General features: G+C 37.0%; 1 protein-coding gene across 2 annotated transcripts in view; it reads left to right on the top strand.

The window, feature by feature from the left end:
- Positions 1-17,614, top strand: part of MPP3 (MAGUK p55 scaffold protein 3) — an 89,162-nt gene that overhangs the window by 48,869 nt on the left and 22,679 nt on the right. For both annotated transcript variants that reach the window (XM_026710835.2, XM_087917363.1), the window contains 5 exons: positions 2,928-3,002; positions 4,555-4,751; positions 8,593-8,657; positions 12,579-12,599; positions 17,112-17,153. In XM_026710835.2, the coding sequence (XP_026566620.1) occupies positions 2,928-3,002; positions 4,555-4,751; positions 8,593-8,657; positions 12,579-12,599; positions 17,112-17,153 (400 nt within the window). The remainder of the gene's footprint in view (positions 1-2,927; positions 3,003-4,554; positions 4,752-8,592; positions 8,658-12,578; positions 12,600-17,111; positions 17,154-17,614) is intronic.

Genomic DNA, 17,614 nt, shown 5'->3' with positions numbered 1-17,614 from the left:
TCCCGCATAGGTATGCTGGGTATTGAATCTCAGACCTTTTATATGTGTAAAATATATGCAAAGCTCAGTTTTATGAAAAGAAGAGAATTGCAGGCTACAAATTGTAGAGACAAATTGCCAGTGCTTAAGATTCATGTTAGGAAGAGGAAGACAAAAAATGAAAAGACCCAAATGTATTCATAATGTTCACTGTGGTATACTTTAAGAGCAGAAAATAATTCAAAACCAAATCAGATTATGTTACCTAATTGGTAAAGATTAGTTTTTAAAATTGTCTCCTCAAACTGGTAAAAACTTAAGACAAAACCCATTTTTCTCCTCTCTATACAACTTCCATTAGTCCCTTGCATTTTAGATTAAAAATATCAGGGCAGGGATGGTGTCTTACTGACCTCCCAGAACCTTTCCAGACTAAGAGTGAAGTATGAATAGTTACTCTAAGAAAATAAATTAGTAAATTTCTTTTTTCTAAGAACATTTAGAGTTTCATTTTAACACCTTCAGAACTGAGTAGAGTTGTCTGGCCTAATATACCTCTTAATTACTCAAAGTTGAACTAACTGTGTTGAATATAGAACTTTGATTTATTTTTATCATTCCATTTGAATGTCTGTAAGCAGCAACTGAGAGAAATCGGTTTGTTTTGTATAAGTTTTTTGCTGCTTAGAAAAGACATTTATCTAGAGCAGGGGTGTCAAACACGCATCGTTATGTGACGTATCATGAGTTTCCCCCTTCATTAAACTGGGTGTGGGTGTGGCCAGTGCGTGATGCATCTGGCGCATGAGTCGCGAGTTTTACAGCCCTGATCTAGAGGAATGTTTCTAACTAACTCCGGTTTGTTCTAATCACTGTAAAAGCCAAATGAGTTTTTGAAATCCAAATCTATATATATATATAAATGAAATACCACTCACATATCATCACAAAATCTCCAGAACCGGAAAGCCTATAAATTTGAAATTTGGCACATATGTTCCTCTTGGCTTCTAGGTGTTCACTAAGAAAGGATTTTTTGAAATTACCATGCTCTGATGCTAAGGAGTTCTACTCCTCCTCACCTGCAAAACACAAGCAGAGGAGAGAAGTTTCAGTTTCAGTTTTAATTTCACAGCAACAAGAAGCTTTAGTACAGAACAGTTGAGCTAAGCCATGCCCAGGCTCCTTGCTGTCTCCTTGCTCACACAGCAAATACTGTTTCAATTTCCAAACAGCCCTCAGCTCTCTCACACACTGACAGAATGCTAGCCAGATGAATACTGATGGATGCTGGTAGGCAAAGGTAGAATTTTTTTCTTCTTAATTTCCTCCCCCAAAACCAAGTCCAACTACATAGTTTCATAGCGAATCACGGGTATCCAACTAGTATATTAGATTTTCTGGGGCTGAGTCAGTTATTTTGCATATGTATAATAAATGTAGTCCCCAGCATTTCCAGATAGGGCTGGAAAACAAAAACTATTTTGGAAAACCAATGCAAAAACATATGGACTACACAGTTCGATCAGGGCAAAACAACAGACGCAATCTACATAGACTTCTGTAAAGCCTTTGATTCAGTGGTACATGACAAACTACTCCTAAAATTAAAATCTTATGGTATCTCTGGACAACTGCATAAGTGGATAGAAGCATTCCTGTCAAACAGACAACAAATAGTCAAAATTGGGAATGTCCTATCAAATTCTGTACCTGTCAATAGTGGTATCCCCCAAGGCAGTGTTCTAGGACCAAGTCTCTTCATACTCTACATAAATGACCTCTGTGATCATACCAAGAGCAACTGCATTCTCTTCGCTGATGATGTAAAGCTGTTCAATACCACAGACAATCCTGCTACCCTCCAAAAAGATTTTGACTATGTATCAGAATGGTCAAACAAATGGCAACTTCAAATCTCAGCAAATAAATGCTCTGTCTTACATATTGGCAAAAAAAATCAGAAAATAAAATACAAGCTGAATAGTCAAGACCTTGTTGATGATCCAAACTCTGTAAAGGATCTTGGAATACTCATCTCTAATGATCTAAGTGCTAGAGCCAGTTACATAGCCAAAAAGGCATTAAGAGTTGTTAACCTAATCTTACGTAGCTTTTTCTCTGGTAATATCACACTACTAACTAGAGCATACAAAACATTTGCTAGCCCAATACTCGAATACAGCTCACCAGTCTGGAACCCACATTAGGTATCTGATATTAGCACAGTTGAGTAAGTCCAGAAATATTTCACAAGAAGAGTTCTCCACTCCTCTACTTGTTGCAGAATACCTTATGCCACCAGACTTGAAATTCTAAATCTAGAAAATCTTGAATTACACCGTCTTTGGTCCGATCTAAGCATGGTATATAAAATCATACATTGCAATGACCTACCTGCAAATGAATACTTCAGCTTCAATCATAACAATACAAGAGCACACAGTAAATAAAACTCAAGGTTAGCCACACCAAACTTGACTGCAGAAAATATGACTTCAGCAACAGAGTGGTCAATGTTTGGAATACTCTACCTGACTCTGTGGTTTGTTCTCCAAACCCCCAAAACTTTAACCTTAGACTGTCTACTATTGACCTCACCCCTTTCCTAAGAGGTCTGTAGGGGGCGTGCATAAGCGCACCAACATGTCTACCATCCCCGTCCTATTGTTTCTTTTATTTTTCTTATATGTACCCATTTCATGTATTCATAACTATGTATATACTTGTACCTATTATCTTGTAAGCGATTGACAAATCAAAGTAAATAAATAAAAATAAATGAATAAATGCCAATGGGACTAAATATTTATTAAGTGATTTGATCTCACTCTTTGTGCAGTAAATGCCTAGAATCCTCTGTACCCAGAGACAAGTAGATCTCAGTGTTATTTGCAGATGTAATGTGATTTCATGAATAGAGCAATAAAGAGTTATTTTTCTTGCAGGCTCAATCCCAGGGATCAATAACACTAAAAATTATTCCAGGCATCAAAGAAGAAGATCGCCTGAAGGATAGCAAAGTAAGAGAATCTGTTAAAATGTGAAAACATTACAATATTACCTAGATATTCTTCTAAACGTGTGTTCCAGTACTAAGCATGTTTCAAGAGATTAGGTAGCCTGGTATTTCACATGTGTATGAGAATTGCAACTCTTAGACTTCTTAGCTTCTATAGCTTTTGTCCAAGTTGGCAAGGAATTGTGAGAGGTGTCAAATACGTTGGGTGTAGGTGCGGTCATTTTAGGAATGGCAGATGTAAGCTACCATTGAACCTTTACTTCAGTGTTTTTCAAACTTGCCAATTTTAATATTTGTGGACTTCAACTCCCAGCATGCCGTCCAAACAATTCTGGGAAATTCATAAATCTTACAATTACAAAACCACTGATTATTTATTACAATCAACATAAAATCTTAAAATTCCACAGATTTTAAAGATGCTAAGTTTTTAAAAAAAGTATTGTTTAGTCAAAGATGCTTGAAGGTTGATCAAGAATCATTTGCATGTTCATACTTAATTGAACAATATTCCCAGCTTGTTAAACATACTAAGACCTGCCTTTTGTCTGGGGGAAATTCTTGTGTTTCCAGATAGAGGTGCATTTTACAGTACTCTAAACAATTTGGTTTCAAATAGTTGTCTCCAGAAGTTATAGGTACTCCAACATTGGAGGTTTAAGAAGAGATTGGACAGCCATTTGCCTGAGCAGTGGATTGGGCTAGAAGCCTCCGAAGTTTTCCAACTCTCTTACTCCATTATTCAGTTTTAATATCCTGGATTAAATTAGAACTGGATTTTGTATGAAGGTACCATGACAGTTTAACTGGTTTGAAACTAATTTTTCCCTTCCAGTGTAGATTTGAAAAATGCAGTGGAAAGGACACAAAATGGTTGAGTGGGAAGCTGAGGCAATTCAAATGACTTCTGGGAGGAGTTGAAGTATTGTGAGGAGGTGATAACGATGATGGCAGTAACTGTTTTCCTTCCTCTTTACCCCTCCCCACTTTCTTCTTAGAGTTTAAACAGTGTCAATGGCAGTGGCAGCATATATAATTTTTCTTTCTGCTTAAAAGCACCAGTGGAACATCAGCTGCCATTTATTCCCCCCTCTGCCTTTTTCAAGAATGGGCCTGGAATAAACCTAGGAATAAATTTGTTAGCTAATTGGTTTTATAGGTAGTGGGATTTTTTTTTCAGTCTGCCACCCCTCAAATCTTGCCTTTCTAAAATGCATAAAAGGGTGGGGATTAGGGTGAGAGGATGAAGCTATTCTCCAGATCTACCTGAAATTATTGAACTGTCTACATAAATCTGTGAATGGGGATGGTGATAGGGGAAGGAACAGTTTATCTTAGTCATATTTGCATATATATCTCTTTTACTCTGCTCCACTTCGAATATCATTATTTTGTTATCTTTGTATTTGTGGATTTGCTTTCATATCCCTAAATCTCTCCATGCCACGGGCTCGGAAAACAATCCATATACATTTCTGCAGCTTTTTCTCCCATCTGCATGAAATTATAGGAACTGTAATTATGGTCACGGTGATCTTTCTTTCATCTGTTAGGTATTCATGAGAGCACTTTTCTCCTACAATCCAAAAGAGGATAAAGCTATCCCATGTCAGGAGGCAGGACTACCTTTTCAGAGGAGGCACATTTTGGAAGTGGTTAGCCAAGATGACCCAACATGGTGGCAGGCCAAACGTGTGGGTGACACAAATCTGCGGGCTGGTCTGATTCCTTCTAAGCAGTTCCAAGAAAGGTGAGTTGGGAAAAGCAATGGCTTGAGGTGCAAAACTTGATTGCTGATATGGTGAACAAAGCTTTTTCTCAGTTTAAAGGTAAAGCAGATTATGGGTTTTTTTTTTAAAAAATGAGGGCACCTCATGAGTATTGTCAGACACTTACATTCTTCCTTCCTTTAGGGGACAAAAAGGAAGCAAGCAGCATGCGTTTCTTGCAGCTGCTAGCTGTAGTTTTTATTTTCTCCCCAATGAAGCAATCAAGGATGTGCACAAGCCATAGTTGACTCTATTTTTAGGCAGAATGGTGATGAGAAACGGTAGGGCAGTTTTTGGCTTCTCTTTCTAAGCTTTCCAACCATTTCTCTTTCTTGGAGGATAATTATGTATCCCGGACTGTCTATTTAGGTTGTTGATTAGAACTGAAGTAGGATTCAACTGTCACCCTGCTTTCTGTATTCAGAATTCAGAGTGCAGATGGCTTCTTTCTCGTAGCCTAAGCCATGATATATTTTGGGCCAGTTCTGGCATAAAACAAAGTTTTGTTGCACACTAGGATTCCTAACAAATTTTAAATAATTTTTGGGCTCCAGATTTGAGGAGAAAGTACATACGCTGAGATGATGAAACTGACTATGGTTTTTAATGGCTCAATATGAAATATTTTGTTCACCTCCCCAGTCCTTATGTGGCATCTTCAAGATTACAGGAGCAGAGATTACTCTGGATTAGACATGCTAATACTTCATTAGGGTATCACTGGGGAAAGGGCTTGTCTAATGTACCATAAGGCTTAAGAAAGTTACTGTGGGGGAAAGTGGTATTTTAGAGTTTACAGGAAATGACCAAAATTGTGAGTTGACCCCTGAAACCTGAAATGTGCTTTCTAAATGACCTTCACTTAGCATAAAGTATAGCTGAAGTTTTTGGAGTTTAGTTTTCAGATGGAAAATTTAACACTTCTTTTATTGTGATAAACTTTTCTCCCATTTTAACTCTGAAACTGCATTGGACTAACAAGCAATTTTATCTTCTTTGAAAAGCAAAATGCAACTTGCCACTTGGAATTTTACTTTTCTTAAAAATTGATTTTCGTTATTAAAGAGGGAACAGATCAATGGTAATAGAAATGAATGCTCTGCATATTGCCAACTGGCTGACTTCCACTTTTAATCACAGCGTTTCCTTTGAACGTTCATCTTTGAACGGCTCCCCACCTCCTGCCTGCAGCAACTTTGTAGTAATAAAACTTACAAGGGCAGTAGCAAATACTTCTTTAAAATTGTTTTTCCTTTTTATAGACAGTCACATACATAGATTTAGCAAAAGAGGGGAGAAAGGAAACAGGACTTCCTCCCGCTCCTCCTTTTGTATGAATCATTAAGAATAACCACCTGCACCTTAAACTCCCACTCAGACTTCTTAAACAATGAAGTGCAGGATGCGTGTATTATTCAGATTTGACCAGCTTGAATCTCATATAGCATCTGTCTTTTCAGACTTGCTTACAGATAGCCCTTGCTTAATGACTGGTTGCTTAGTGACCATTCAGAGTTGTGATACACCTTCCCCCAAAGGTACTAACAACCTGGTTCCAGAGTTTGAATGGCTGCACCTCTCTCCCTTAGTCACACGATCACATTGTGGGCATTTGATAACTGGTGTGCATTTATGGCAGTTTGCAGGGTCCCGCAGTCACAGGATAATGATTTTGGGTGGGGGTTTTTTTTTTTGGTTGATTTGTATTTTCACTTCCAGTTTCCAGAAAAAATACCCATTGGATAAAATGGAATTCTTAAATGACCATCCCGTTTGCTTAATGACCATAGCGTTCATTTTATGACTGTAGCATAAAAGGGCATAAAATTGGATGTAGTCATGTGGTGATCCACTTAACAACTGCTGTGACTTATGACCATAATTTCTAGCTCAATTACAGTCATAAATCAAGGATTACTTCTTTGTTTTAGAGCATACAGTGAAGGAGGGCTGAATGTTCAAGAAAGGAAGCAGCACCAAAGGAGAGTTGTCAGTGAGTTGAACCAAATTCAGACAGCTCCGTGTTAAAGTCCCCAAAACAGTATCAGAAAACTGAGTGAAGGGTTAAATTAGTGTCAAACAGTATATTTTCCAGAATAGTTCATAATCAGTTTGAGTACAAATAATCTGTGTTGGAAATGAAGAGTATTTCAAATAAGTGAAGTGAATGAGTGAGGTGTAACAAGTTGACCGAAAGGCAGGTGTGAATACACTCTACAGTCCACGTATAGTCTTCCATCTGGTAGGCTTGTACCGCATTTCATGAATAACTTGGAAAAGTTTCTTTGGAGACTGAACCTTTTGAAGAGCAGAAGATTCCTTCTCTGCCATAGCAAATGGCTAAAGAATCCATTATTGTAGAGCTCCTTGAAAAAAATTGAATGGGTACAATTAGAAACTCTGCCTTTCTTGCTGTCCATTTAAAAAGAGTTTTGTGTGTATAGTCCAACAAATGTAACTTATTCTGCTTTAAAAAATTGCAAATATATGGTATGCTTATGTTTCTGCATGCTCTGGAGGAATCTTTCCAAATTATTTGTGAAATTTACTTAGGCCAGCTGACCAGTAGTCTGCTGTCTTCTTAGTTTCCAAGAGTTCAGTTAAAGCTCCAGGAAATAATTCCTCCAGGGGGTGGGTGTGTTCAGTAACAAAGCTTTTGTCACAATTGAGGAGAAATTCTGCCCTTGAAAATTGTCGGAGAATGTCTCTGTCTTCAAATGTGATGGAGGACTTGAACCACTAATGTGTCCAACCTTCCATGCTGACTGTCCCAATGGTGCTTTTTTTCAAAAGGCAACTGGGCTTTGTTTTTCATGGAAGACTTTTCTCTTCTCAGCCAAGAAGCTTCTTCAGTTTTGACTGAATTGAAGTCAGTCAGAACTGAAGAAGTTCCTTGGATGAGAAGTGAAAGGTCTTCAGGAAAAAAAAGCCCAGTTGCTTTTTGAAAAAAGCACCTTTGGGACAACCATGACCAGGATGACTGAGAATCTTCATAGACATACATGCCAAACAGTTTCCATAGGGCTGATGGCATTTAATGTCTTGATGCATCATGTCTGCCCGCTTTTTCCCAAAGAAGAAAAGTCAAGAAGTCTGCAAGGAGAAACCTGCCTTTAATTTGTTACTCCAAATTTCTTCTCAACAAAGAACACTCTGGGCTTTCTTTGTAGGAAAGCACATAGCTCAGACCTTGTTTTTCACCTATCCATAGAAAAAGGACATTAGCCACTTAGTTATTTGAAATTAGTTTCAGTTAAAAACAGTGGGACTTCAGAATGAAACCTTGTGTTAGTTTTCTAAAAGGACAAGCTTGAATTGCCAATGATACAGCACATGCTCATCATCTGGACTGGGTCATTGTGTCTGGGTCACTCCTTCTCCTTTGCCTTTTGCTTCCAAGTGGGTTGCTTCCAACTAATAGTTCTTTTAGAGCAAAGCGAACCAATGTAGTCCCTCTATTAGGCTCAGGGACCCAATTTGGATTCAATGCTTCCTCCACAAAATAAATATTTGTTTTTTAAGTGGATTAAAGTAATAGCACAGATGATCTTAAATAAAAATCTACTTAATTTGTGCTTAAATTAGCATGATATATGAATCTACCAGTTATGGCCTAGTATTGTGTTCAGACCAAGCCACTGTGTCTTGTTCAGTGACACAGCTTTATGGATGAACTAGGCCAATCTATAATTGAGGTCTTAAGCTTATGTATTCCAAATGACTCTGAATCAAAGCTATTTTTGTTGTTGTTGCTTAAAAGTTCTTAGTATTTTCTTGTATCCTCCCCTATCTCAGAATTGTAAATCTTGTTGTTTTATCTAGGCGCTTAATGTATAGAAGGACCATCGGTGCATTGCACAATTCCAGAAGTGTTACAAAGCCATACTGTGAGTCACTACAAACCTTTTCCTTGTTTGTTCAAGGCACATTTATCTCATCATTTATAAATTTATAATGTTTCCCCTTTGACGGATAGCTATTCTCAGCCCACAAGGACTTCATAGCATTGCTGTGTCATATGGAGAATTGGGAATAATGCACAGCTCCAAGGGAAGAAAACACTTCATGTTTTAGGTTAATAGCCATCTCTATAGGGATAATGACATTCAGTGAAGCTAACTGAGTGTTGTTTGGTCATGCAATCCAGGATAGAGGCAGATCAGCAAGGAAAGACTTTGAAATATGCACTGTTAATTGTAAGCTATAGTTCTCACCTCCTATGCAAAGCAGTCTGCTCATAAAGTATTAAAATAAATACGTAGCAGTTCTTCAATTAGTTTTCCACAATTAAAAGCTATATTGGCACTTGTAGACGAAGGCCTCTAGAAATAACATTGCCTAGTCTATTAATCAGATTAAGCCATTTCAATGTCTAAAATATTAATTGGTTGGCATATTTTTAATTGTAATTAAATTATAAATTAAGGGTTATATTCTTTTTAGAGGCTTTGATGAAAGGTTTAGAGCTGCCAGATATGGGATGCAAAATCAGGATGAGTAGTAGGTGGCTCTAATAATATTTTTTGGGTCTCTTTTCATCCATCTAGTGGTTCTGAGCTTTTGTGTCACAGATTCAATAATCTGTAATAAAGCCTTCCTTATCAATAGTTCTAGCAACACATAAGGATTTCTCTTTGGAAAATACAGCATCCCACACATTTTCTAAAAAAAAAAAAAAAATATGATCCCTGGCTTCAGAGAACATCAGCCTCTTTATCATTGGCCAAGCTGGCAACAATGTTGTGGAAGGAAAAGTGGTTAAAAAGAGCAAAAAAACAACCACAGATCCCAGTTCTGGTGCTGTAATGGTATGTGGGAAAATAACATTGGGAGATGGGAGGAAGAGCCACAAATAGGACAACTATAAAGATATTTAAGCCCACAGAAAGAGAGGAGGCATAGAGAGCATTTCAGGAAGGATACTTTCAAACATACCAAATACTCCTTCCTTTTCTGTTATATTATATTATCACACAACCTCCACCTTCCTGATCCCTGGCTAGCATAATTTCCTCCCCCATCACAGCCAAGTATGCAGAAGACAAACTGTCAGAGGGAGGATTGGAAATGGTTACCCTCCCACTTCTCCTCTGTAATTGTCAGATCAGTCCCACTGAAATGGTCCATAAGAGGAAGACCTTTTCCCCCTTGCAAGGAAAACAAAGCTTTTAATGAGGAAATCAAGCAAAAATAAAGAAAATGGCCATCCTCAACCACAACAAAGCCCGTAAGGAGGCGTAAAGAAGCTCAAGAGGGGAGAAATATTTATGAGAAGACCACAAATATTTAGAACATACAGATAGAAGTAACAGGGCATGAAAAGAGGAGCAACAAATACCATATTACTCTCCCCTCCAACAACATGCCCCCATTCCAGACATGCAAACAATTCTTATTTATTTACATTGGACGGCATGTATGTGTGAATATTTTCAGACCTTATGTATGAGAAATTGTTGAGGGGTTTTCCTCATTTGAATCACTGTTGCTCATAAGTGCTTACAATTGTCTGCAAGAAATCCGACTGGGATATGTGGTTTGATTGCTCCTGCAGCCAATCAGTGTTGGGACGATGTACTCAATGGCTGCCTGAGCCTTAGTTAAGAGCTCTGCAGTGGGAAGAGCTTTAGAGGTGCTCTATCAATCCAACTCTTTTTCCTAGAAGACTGAATGGACAGAAAAAAATGGGCAACTATTCCATTTTTGACTGGGTTACAGGTTTCTCATGATATGAATGCCCAGGGGACGATACTTTGAACAGACCTGGAACTGACTGAAGTAAAATCCATAACTGACAGAATGTAGATGCTTGCCAAAATGATCCTACCCTTGTTGCTATCCCAAATGTCTAATACCATATAAAGCAATGTGTAATATATAACTCAGCTACTATTTAACCATAAACTAAATATATACATAAATTAACATAAATTAAAGTAATATAGCCTGATACCATTAATGACTGCATTAATCTTTTTTTAAAAAAAGTAAGGCCTTGAACAAATGACCTCATTCTTTGTATTTTACTTTACATTTTATTGCAGTTAGCCCATAAATGCCATTTCGATGGGAAGCCAGAATACAAATCTAGTAAACCAACCAAGTTATAGTTTGATAGCAATGGTCTCTTATTATTTCCCCAGGAAATTTGCCATGAAAATTCTACATTGTTCTGTATTGTGTTCTGTGGGATCATTTTGTGTGGGCATGGAGGGGCAGGAGGGGGGGGGGGTTGCCCTTTGAATTTGCCCTGATTTGATAGAAGGAAGTGTACACTCAAAGCATGGCAAAAAAAAATGGCTGGTAGAAGGACAGACATCATATCTTTGTATGGATATTTTCTGTCAAAATATCACACACACCCATGCAACTAGTTTTGTAAGAGTCCCTTCTGCTTCTGTCATTGATCCTGTGTGTTTATGTGCATCAAAACATGTAGCTGTCTGCAGTCCATGTACTATGGTGTGGTTAATTGATAATTGTAAAGAAAAGAAAAGAAAAAAGAAGTTAGCAATAACAAATTTTCTTGCACAACTACTAAGGGGTAAGGGCACGGTTTTGAAGTTTTATGATAGTCAGTATAAAAATATGATAATCTCTACATATTTATTTAGGTTTTGTTCACTGAACTCTGAGTTTTCTCCATTCGAACTGGTGCAATAGGAGGGTAAAATCATCTCTTCCTCCCTCCCTCCCTCTCTCTCACCCTCCCTCTCCCACCCTATCTATCTATCTATCTATCTATCTATCTATCTATCTATCTATCTATCATCTACTTTTATTAATTTTTTTAAAAATACAAAGTTAAAAACATGAAAAGATTTGAAAGAAGGAAAAATTCAGAAAAAGTGGAAAAGAAAAAAGAAAGTAGAAAAAATATAAATTATTTTTCCTATAATGTACCAATTTTCTTTGCTGCAGATATAAGTTTAAAAATCTACATCAAACACTTATTGTAAGGTTAACATTTGTCTATATTATTTCCATAATCGTGTAAAAATTTTAATTCTCAAATCCCAAAATTAACTTTTCATTTCTTTCAGTTTCTCACAAAAAATTCAAAAATGGTTTCTAAGTAGAAATAAAATTTGCCCCAGCCTTTTCTTTCATCAAGGCTGTCTAATTTTCCACACCCCCAATTCTATTAGTTTCACCATCCATTCGTCCTTTGTAGATATTTGTAAATCCTTTCATCTTTGAGTTTTGTTGTTGTTATTGTATTATAAAAACAAGTTTCATAATATGTTTTGATTATATATCCATTACACCCAAAAGAAAGGTCTGTGCTTTTAATTCTACATTCACTTTTAAAATCTTAAAATACAAACTTGATCCCAATATTTTCTACCGTTATTAAATGTCCATCAAAGATGAAAAAATTTCCCTTTGATTGCATTTTTACCATATTTTGAAATTCCCTTATATATTTTTGACAATGTTTCTAGTGCCATGTACGATTGAGGCATCATTTTATAGAATTTTTCTGTAATTATAATTTAATGTAAATTACAACCCTTTTTTCCTCATACTATTTCTACTATATCATTTTTTTTTGAGAAAAATCAAAATCTCCTTAGATACTTAATTTGTTTCTCAGTTAGGTCTCTGTGTATATATATATATAGCCTTTTTAGGACAAGTTATAAGTCATAAGCAGAGCATAATGTCTACTTATTATTGTCCCTGTCAAGATAATATGGAGTGCTTTCCTTACACCTAAGCAATTGGACTGAATAAAGAATCCCTTGAGTTGTTTTTCTTGGCTTTCTTTTAACAATCTTACCTCTGTCTTTTCATGCTAACCACAGATGATCAGTCTTCTGAAAAAGGTAGGTTCTCCAGCTACTCTGGAGTGACAGCACCAGCAGAGTCATTTTCTGCCTGCTCAAACCACCCTGCAGTGAACCCAACAAGAGAGTTTAGATTGTTCAGCTGGAATAGATGGTGCAATTGTGCATTTGTTTGTCGTGTTCCACAATTGATTCTGCATCAAAGATGCTTTTTAAAAAGTAATCGGAATATAATTTGACAAAACAGTGAGGCACTTATATGGAAAGGACATGGAATTTTGGGGGGAATTTTGAGACAAATCTGAGGATTTGAAATCTTTCTGTTGAGAAAAAAAACAGGTTTCGTGGCAAGTTTATACATTACATTGTTTTGTCAATGCTATGTGCATTTTTAAGTCAGTGGTTGCTCATTTAGTAATAAACTTCAAATAATGGGGTTTATTAGATAACATCTGATCCCATTTTATTCCTCCTTGCTAGAAAAAAAGTGTGAATAGGCATGCTCATAAATTTAAATGTGTTGTTTCAGTGTGATTGTGTTTAAATATCACCCTTCCAGTCTTGGTGTAATATAAAATGCATATTCAGAACAGACAATATAGATAACGGATTAAAGAAAAGGATGGATTGATTGGTGCTTAATCTAAGTAGGAATTGAGGGGGAGCAAGTTGAAAGGCAGGGAAAGAGAGGAGAAGAGAAAGGAGAAGTGATTTGCAGAGAAAGTGAGCTGAGAACATGTTTGAGAAGAGGAAATGTCCAATACAAAAGCAATATCATGATCGATATGTGTGGAAATGCTGAAATCAGAATGGATTTTTGAATTTTGAGATTAAAATGCTAAGATTCTTATTTATCTATCTATCTATCTATCTATCTATCTATCTATCTATCTATCTATCTATCTATCTCTCTCTCTCTCTCTCTCTCTCTCTCTATATATATATATATATATATATATATATATATATATATAAAAGCAAAATACCATTCATGCATCATCACAAAATCTCCGAAGGTAAGGCCTACAAACGTGACATTTGGCATGTAAGTTCCTCTTGGCTTCTAGGAGCTCACTAAGAAAGGATTTTTCAAAATGACCACTAGAGCATTAGTGTTTCCTATATTATTATTAACATGTTCCGATGCTAAGGAGTTCTACTCCCCCTCCCCACCTGAAAAGAAATCTGTTCCAAATGCAAAACACAAGCAGAGGAGAGAAATTTCAGTTTTAGTTTCAGAGCACCAAGCAGCTTTAGTACAGACAGTTGAGCTAAGCCACACCCAGGCTCCTTGCTGTCTCCTTCTTGCTCACACAACAAATACTGCTTCAGTTTCCAAACAGACTCAACTCTCTCACACACTGACAGGCCACTAGCCAGATGAATACCAATGGATGCTGGTACACAGAGGCAGAACCCGCCCCCCCTTATTTTCCTTCCCCCAAACCGCCCGATCACATAGTTTCATAGCGAAGCACGGGTATGGAGCTAGTTTATTATATTTGTATAGCCACCCATCACATGACACTATGGGGTACAACATCCAATCACTTTGAATTTTCTTCAAAATTTTACCTAACTTATTTGCAATCCTTGGATTTCCTCCCCTTCCTTCTGTTCAATCTTGTCCAATTCTCAGAGACTGCTTGGACAGGCCTCTGCAGTTCAGTTTTTCAGAGGTGGTTTGCCACTACCTCATTCCTAGGAATGAGAGAAAGTGATTGGCCTCGAGACATTGAACTTGCTTTGTGCCCATAATTAAAACTCATGATCTTCTGATTATTAGCCTGATACATTAACCACTACATCAAATTGGCTCTCAGTCCTTGGATTAAAGTTGGATTTTTCTGTCTGCAGTGGAAACCAGTCTTTTACAGCCTCATAAAAGGGGAAAAATAAACTTTTCTCATATACACTCAGGCTCTCTTATGTCAATCTCATTTAATTTTCCTTAGCTATTAATTTGCCTTGTGTTTTACTATGTAATTTATTTTTTTTGTATGTGCTAATCACACGGATTAAGCTCCTGCTGTTTCTTAAAAAGCTATTGTGCTGTTTCTAGGAGCTTTTGTTAACACAGCAGGTAATTTCCTGTTGAACCACAGTGTGTTGCTATTTTCCCTTCTCCTTTTTCCTTTTGATTTGGCCTTACACCTTCCAGAAAAATGTACTGGGGTGATGGGTTACTTTTTTAACTTCACAATTGCCTCAAATAAGAAAAGCTGCTCAGTTTATAAAGTCTTATTAGCAGTATTAATAATGCAGGAGTTTAAATTTAATTGCCTTGATTAAACTCTTGGGATAGCCCCCTAGTGTAGCTGTTGCTAAAGTGGAATCGCACCTAGTGGAACCTTGGGAGTGTGCCTTTTCCATGGCTGCCCCTACCACACAAGAACACCCTCCCATTGGTGATTTCACAGCCTCCACCCTTCTAACCTTCTGAAAGTACACAAACACCTGATTGATTTATTATTATTTTTTTACTGAGGACCCCGATAGGATTGTGCAGGCAGATAGCATGGAAGGAGAGCAGCTGAGCCTGCAGTGGGCATCCCAAAGGGACAACTATGGTGTTTTTACTTTATTGTTTTACTGTTTTTACTGCTTTATTATTGTTTTACTTATTGGTTTTATTTTTGTGAGCCACTCAGAATTATTTAAGATGGGAGGACACATAAATCTTTTACATAAATAGATAAATAAGGAACCCAATCCAGTTAAGGGGCAAAGAAATAAATAAAAACACTTTCCTTCTAATGATAATCATTAGTTTAAATGGGCCGAGGTCATTTGCTGCTTATTTGGCTAGAGTGATCAGATGTCTCTAACATGGCAGTTTCCAGATAATTGTTTATACCATTTATATAGCCACCCATCTCAAAACAATCGCTCTTGGAAGGCTAAAAGCAAAAAGGAGAAATGCTGTATATAAAGTGAATATCTAGCAGACCAAGACAATGCACACCAGGGTTTAAAAAACCCTTCTGTTTCTCATCAGTGAAGACTAAAAGTAGACAAACCAATTGTCAGGCCTGGCCTGTCTATGTGGCCAAATACTTGAGGGAACTTCTAGGTTTTTTTATTTCTTAAGAAAGGTCAACAGGGTTGGGACTACCCAGATTTGTGAACTGCCAGGAGATGATGAGAATTCAGTCTGACCTGTTGGGAGATGATTTATTAAAAGATTTACACAACAGTAAAAGTTGGCAATTCCTATTTGAATTGTTAAGTTGAGTGTGCTGCTTATGTTGTCACCTTGAAACAACCACTGGATGGTTGCACGTGTCATCCTCTAATATTAATTGTATGGTTTATTGAGTAAGTCAGAATAGCAAATCACACTTAAATTGTAAGTCATGGTTATAAGCCCAAATTACTGGTTTTATGCACACATTAAGCTAAAATCAAAGCATGCTGGATGGAGAATTCTAGCAGTTGAAGACATCTTAAAGGTTGCCAACATTGAGAAACACTATTGTAAAAGACTGAGTTCTCTTCAAGAGTAACCACACAATCCTAAAACTGTTTAAAACATGGTTCCCTCTCCTGAGTTCAGTGGGACCAAAAATTCAGAATTTAAACTTATTTATCAGAAATGAACCATGCACACAAGGGCAAGCAGATCTTTTATGTGCACTCACTATCTCATCTCCCCCATTGAAGAACAATCTTCACCCAGGCTTCACCATGTTAACATTAGGTGAATGATTTGGGGATAATGCCTTCTTTCCTAGAGACATTGGTTGGGGGAGGTCAAAAACTTGAGTTGCAGCCACATATTTCAAACTCTGCCTTTTTTTCATGTGTTATGTGTGTGAGAGATTCTTGAAAAAAAGCGGGGGGTGTATATATCTGTAGCCCTCCCTCTGTGCTTTGAAAACTCTCTGGGGTAACTTTCAAGCATGTCTTATGAGAGACTGCTTATCTGCTGTCTCTATATCTCCACTGCTTTTTGTCTGCATATCTTGTACTTTTGAACTCAGCTTTTGAATTATAATTACTTTAAAAAAAAGGAGCACTCCTCTATGATAAATCAACTTCATGGGATGTTGTCCTTACTTTGAAACCCTAGAAAGCTACCTTACCCCAGAAATCTATATTTTTCAATATTTCTGGCCACAATTAAAACAATTTTAACTTTTATTATGATACCAGTTTTAAAAAAAGAATGTGCAAAGTAATCAAGCAAACACTGACTTTGCTCAACAAGTGAGACTTCAAATATATACTCCCATCACTCTCTGTCAGGATTTCTTGGCTCAGAATTAAGGACATCTGAGATGTTTGAAGACTGCCAGACTCTACTGGCATAGCCTGGCACCAGTCCATACTTCTCCAGAGCTTCAAACAGAATTGTTTTCCTATGGATGCTTGGAGCCAATACCTCTATACAATGCAGACTACGTTACGTACTGAATTTTCCTAGCTTTTGTTCTTTATTTCCCACCGGTTTTCATGTTAGTGCTTAAAGATGTATGACATTTCCAGAATGCATGACTTGCAACTTATAACATATTTGAACCTATTCTTCTCACTCTTATTTCTATACAGAAGACTGTGACTGTGAGGGCTACTTCAATGGACAGTACATAGGTGGGTACCAGTCTTTGTAATCAATGATACATGTTCCAGATTCTTCCCTATTTATATACCGGTAGGTTGTAGAATATTTGCTGAACAATTGAACTATATACACTAGTCCAATTATATAGTATATATAATAGGTATATAGTCCAATTGTATATAGGAAGGTATATAGTCCAATTCTGCAAATAGTTCTGTAACCTATATAAATTGCACACTTAATGAATTTGTATGCAGTTGCTTTATAACTAACAATGTTGCCTTACATCAGATTGTAATGTGATAGATTAGAGAGGGCTGGAGGACTCCTTCTGAAACTAGGGGAGAATAATAGCCGCCCACTTCTATGGTAGAAAACAAATGTCTCTGGCTGCAGCCATGGAACATGATTGAAAAATCGGCTGAACTTAACGGATGAATGGGTAATGTAGCTAGGTTCTTTCTTGGTACTTCATTTTAATTCTAGTTAT

Source organism: Pseudonaja textilis, chromosome Z (genome assembly GCF_049901715.1).
Source record: "Pseudonaja textilis isolate UNSWEBS1 chromosome Z, rPseTex1.2, whole genome shotgun sequence".
Classification (NCBI taxonomy): Eukaryota; Metazoa; Chordata; class Lepidosauria; order Squamata; family Elapidae; genus Pseudonaja; species Pseudonaja textilis.
This window is presented reverse-complemented; position numbering and strand designations above follow the sequence as displayed.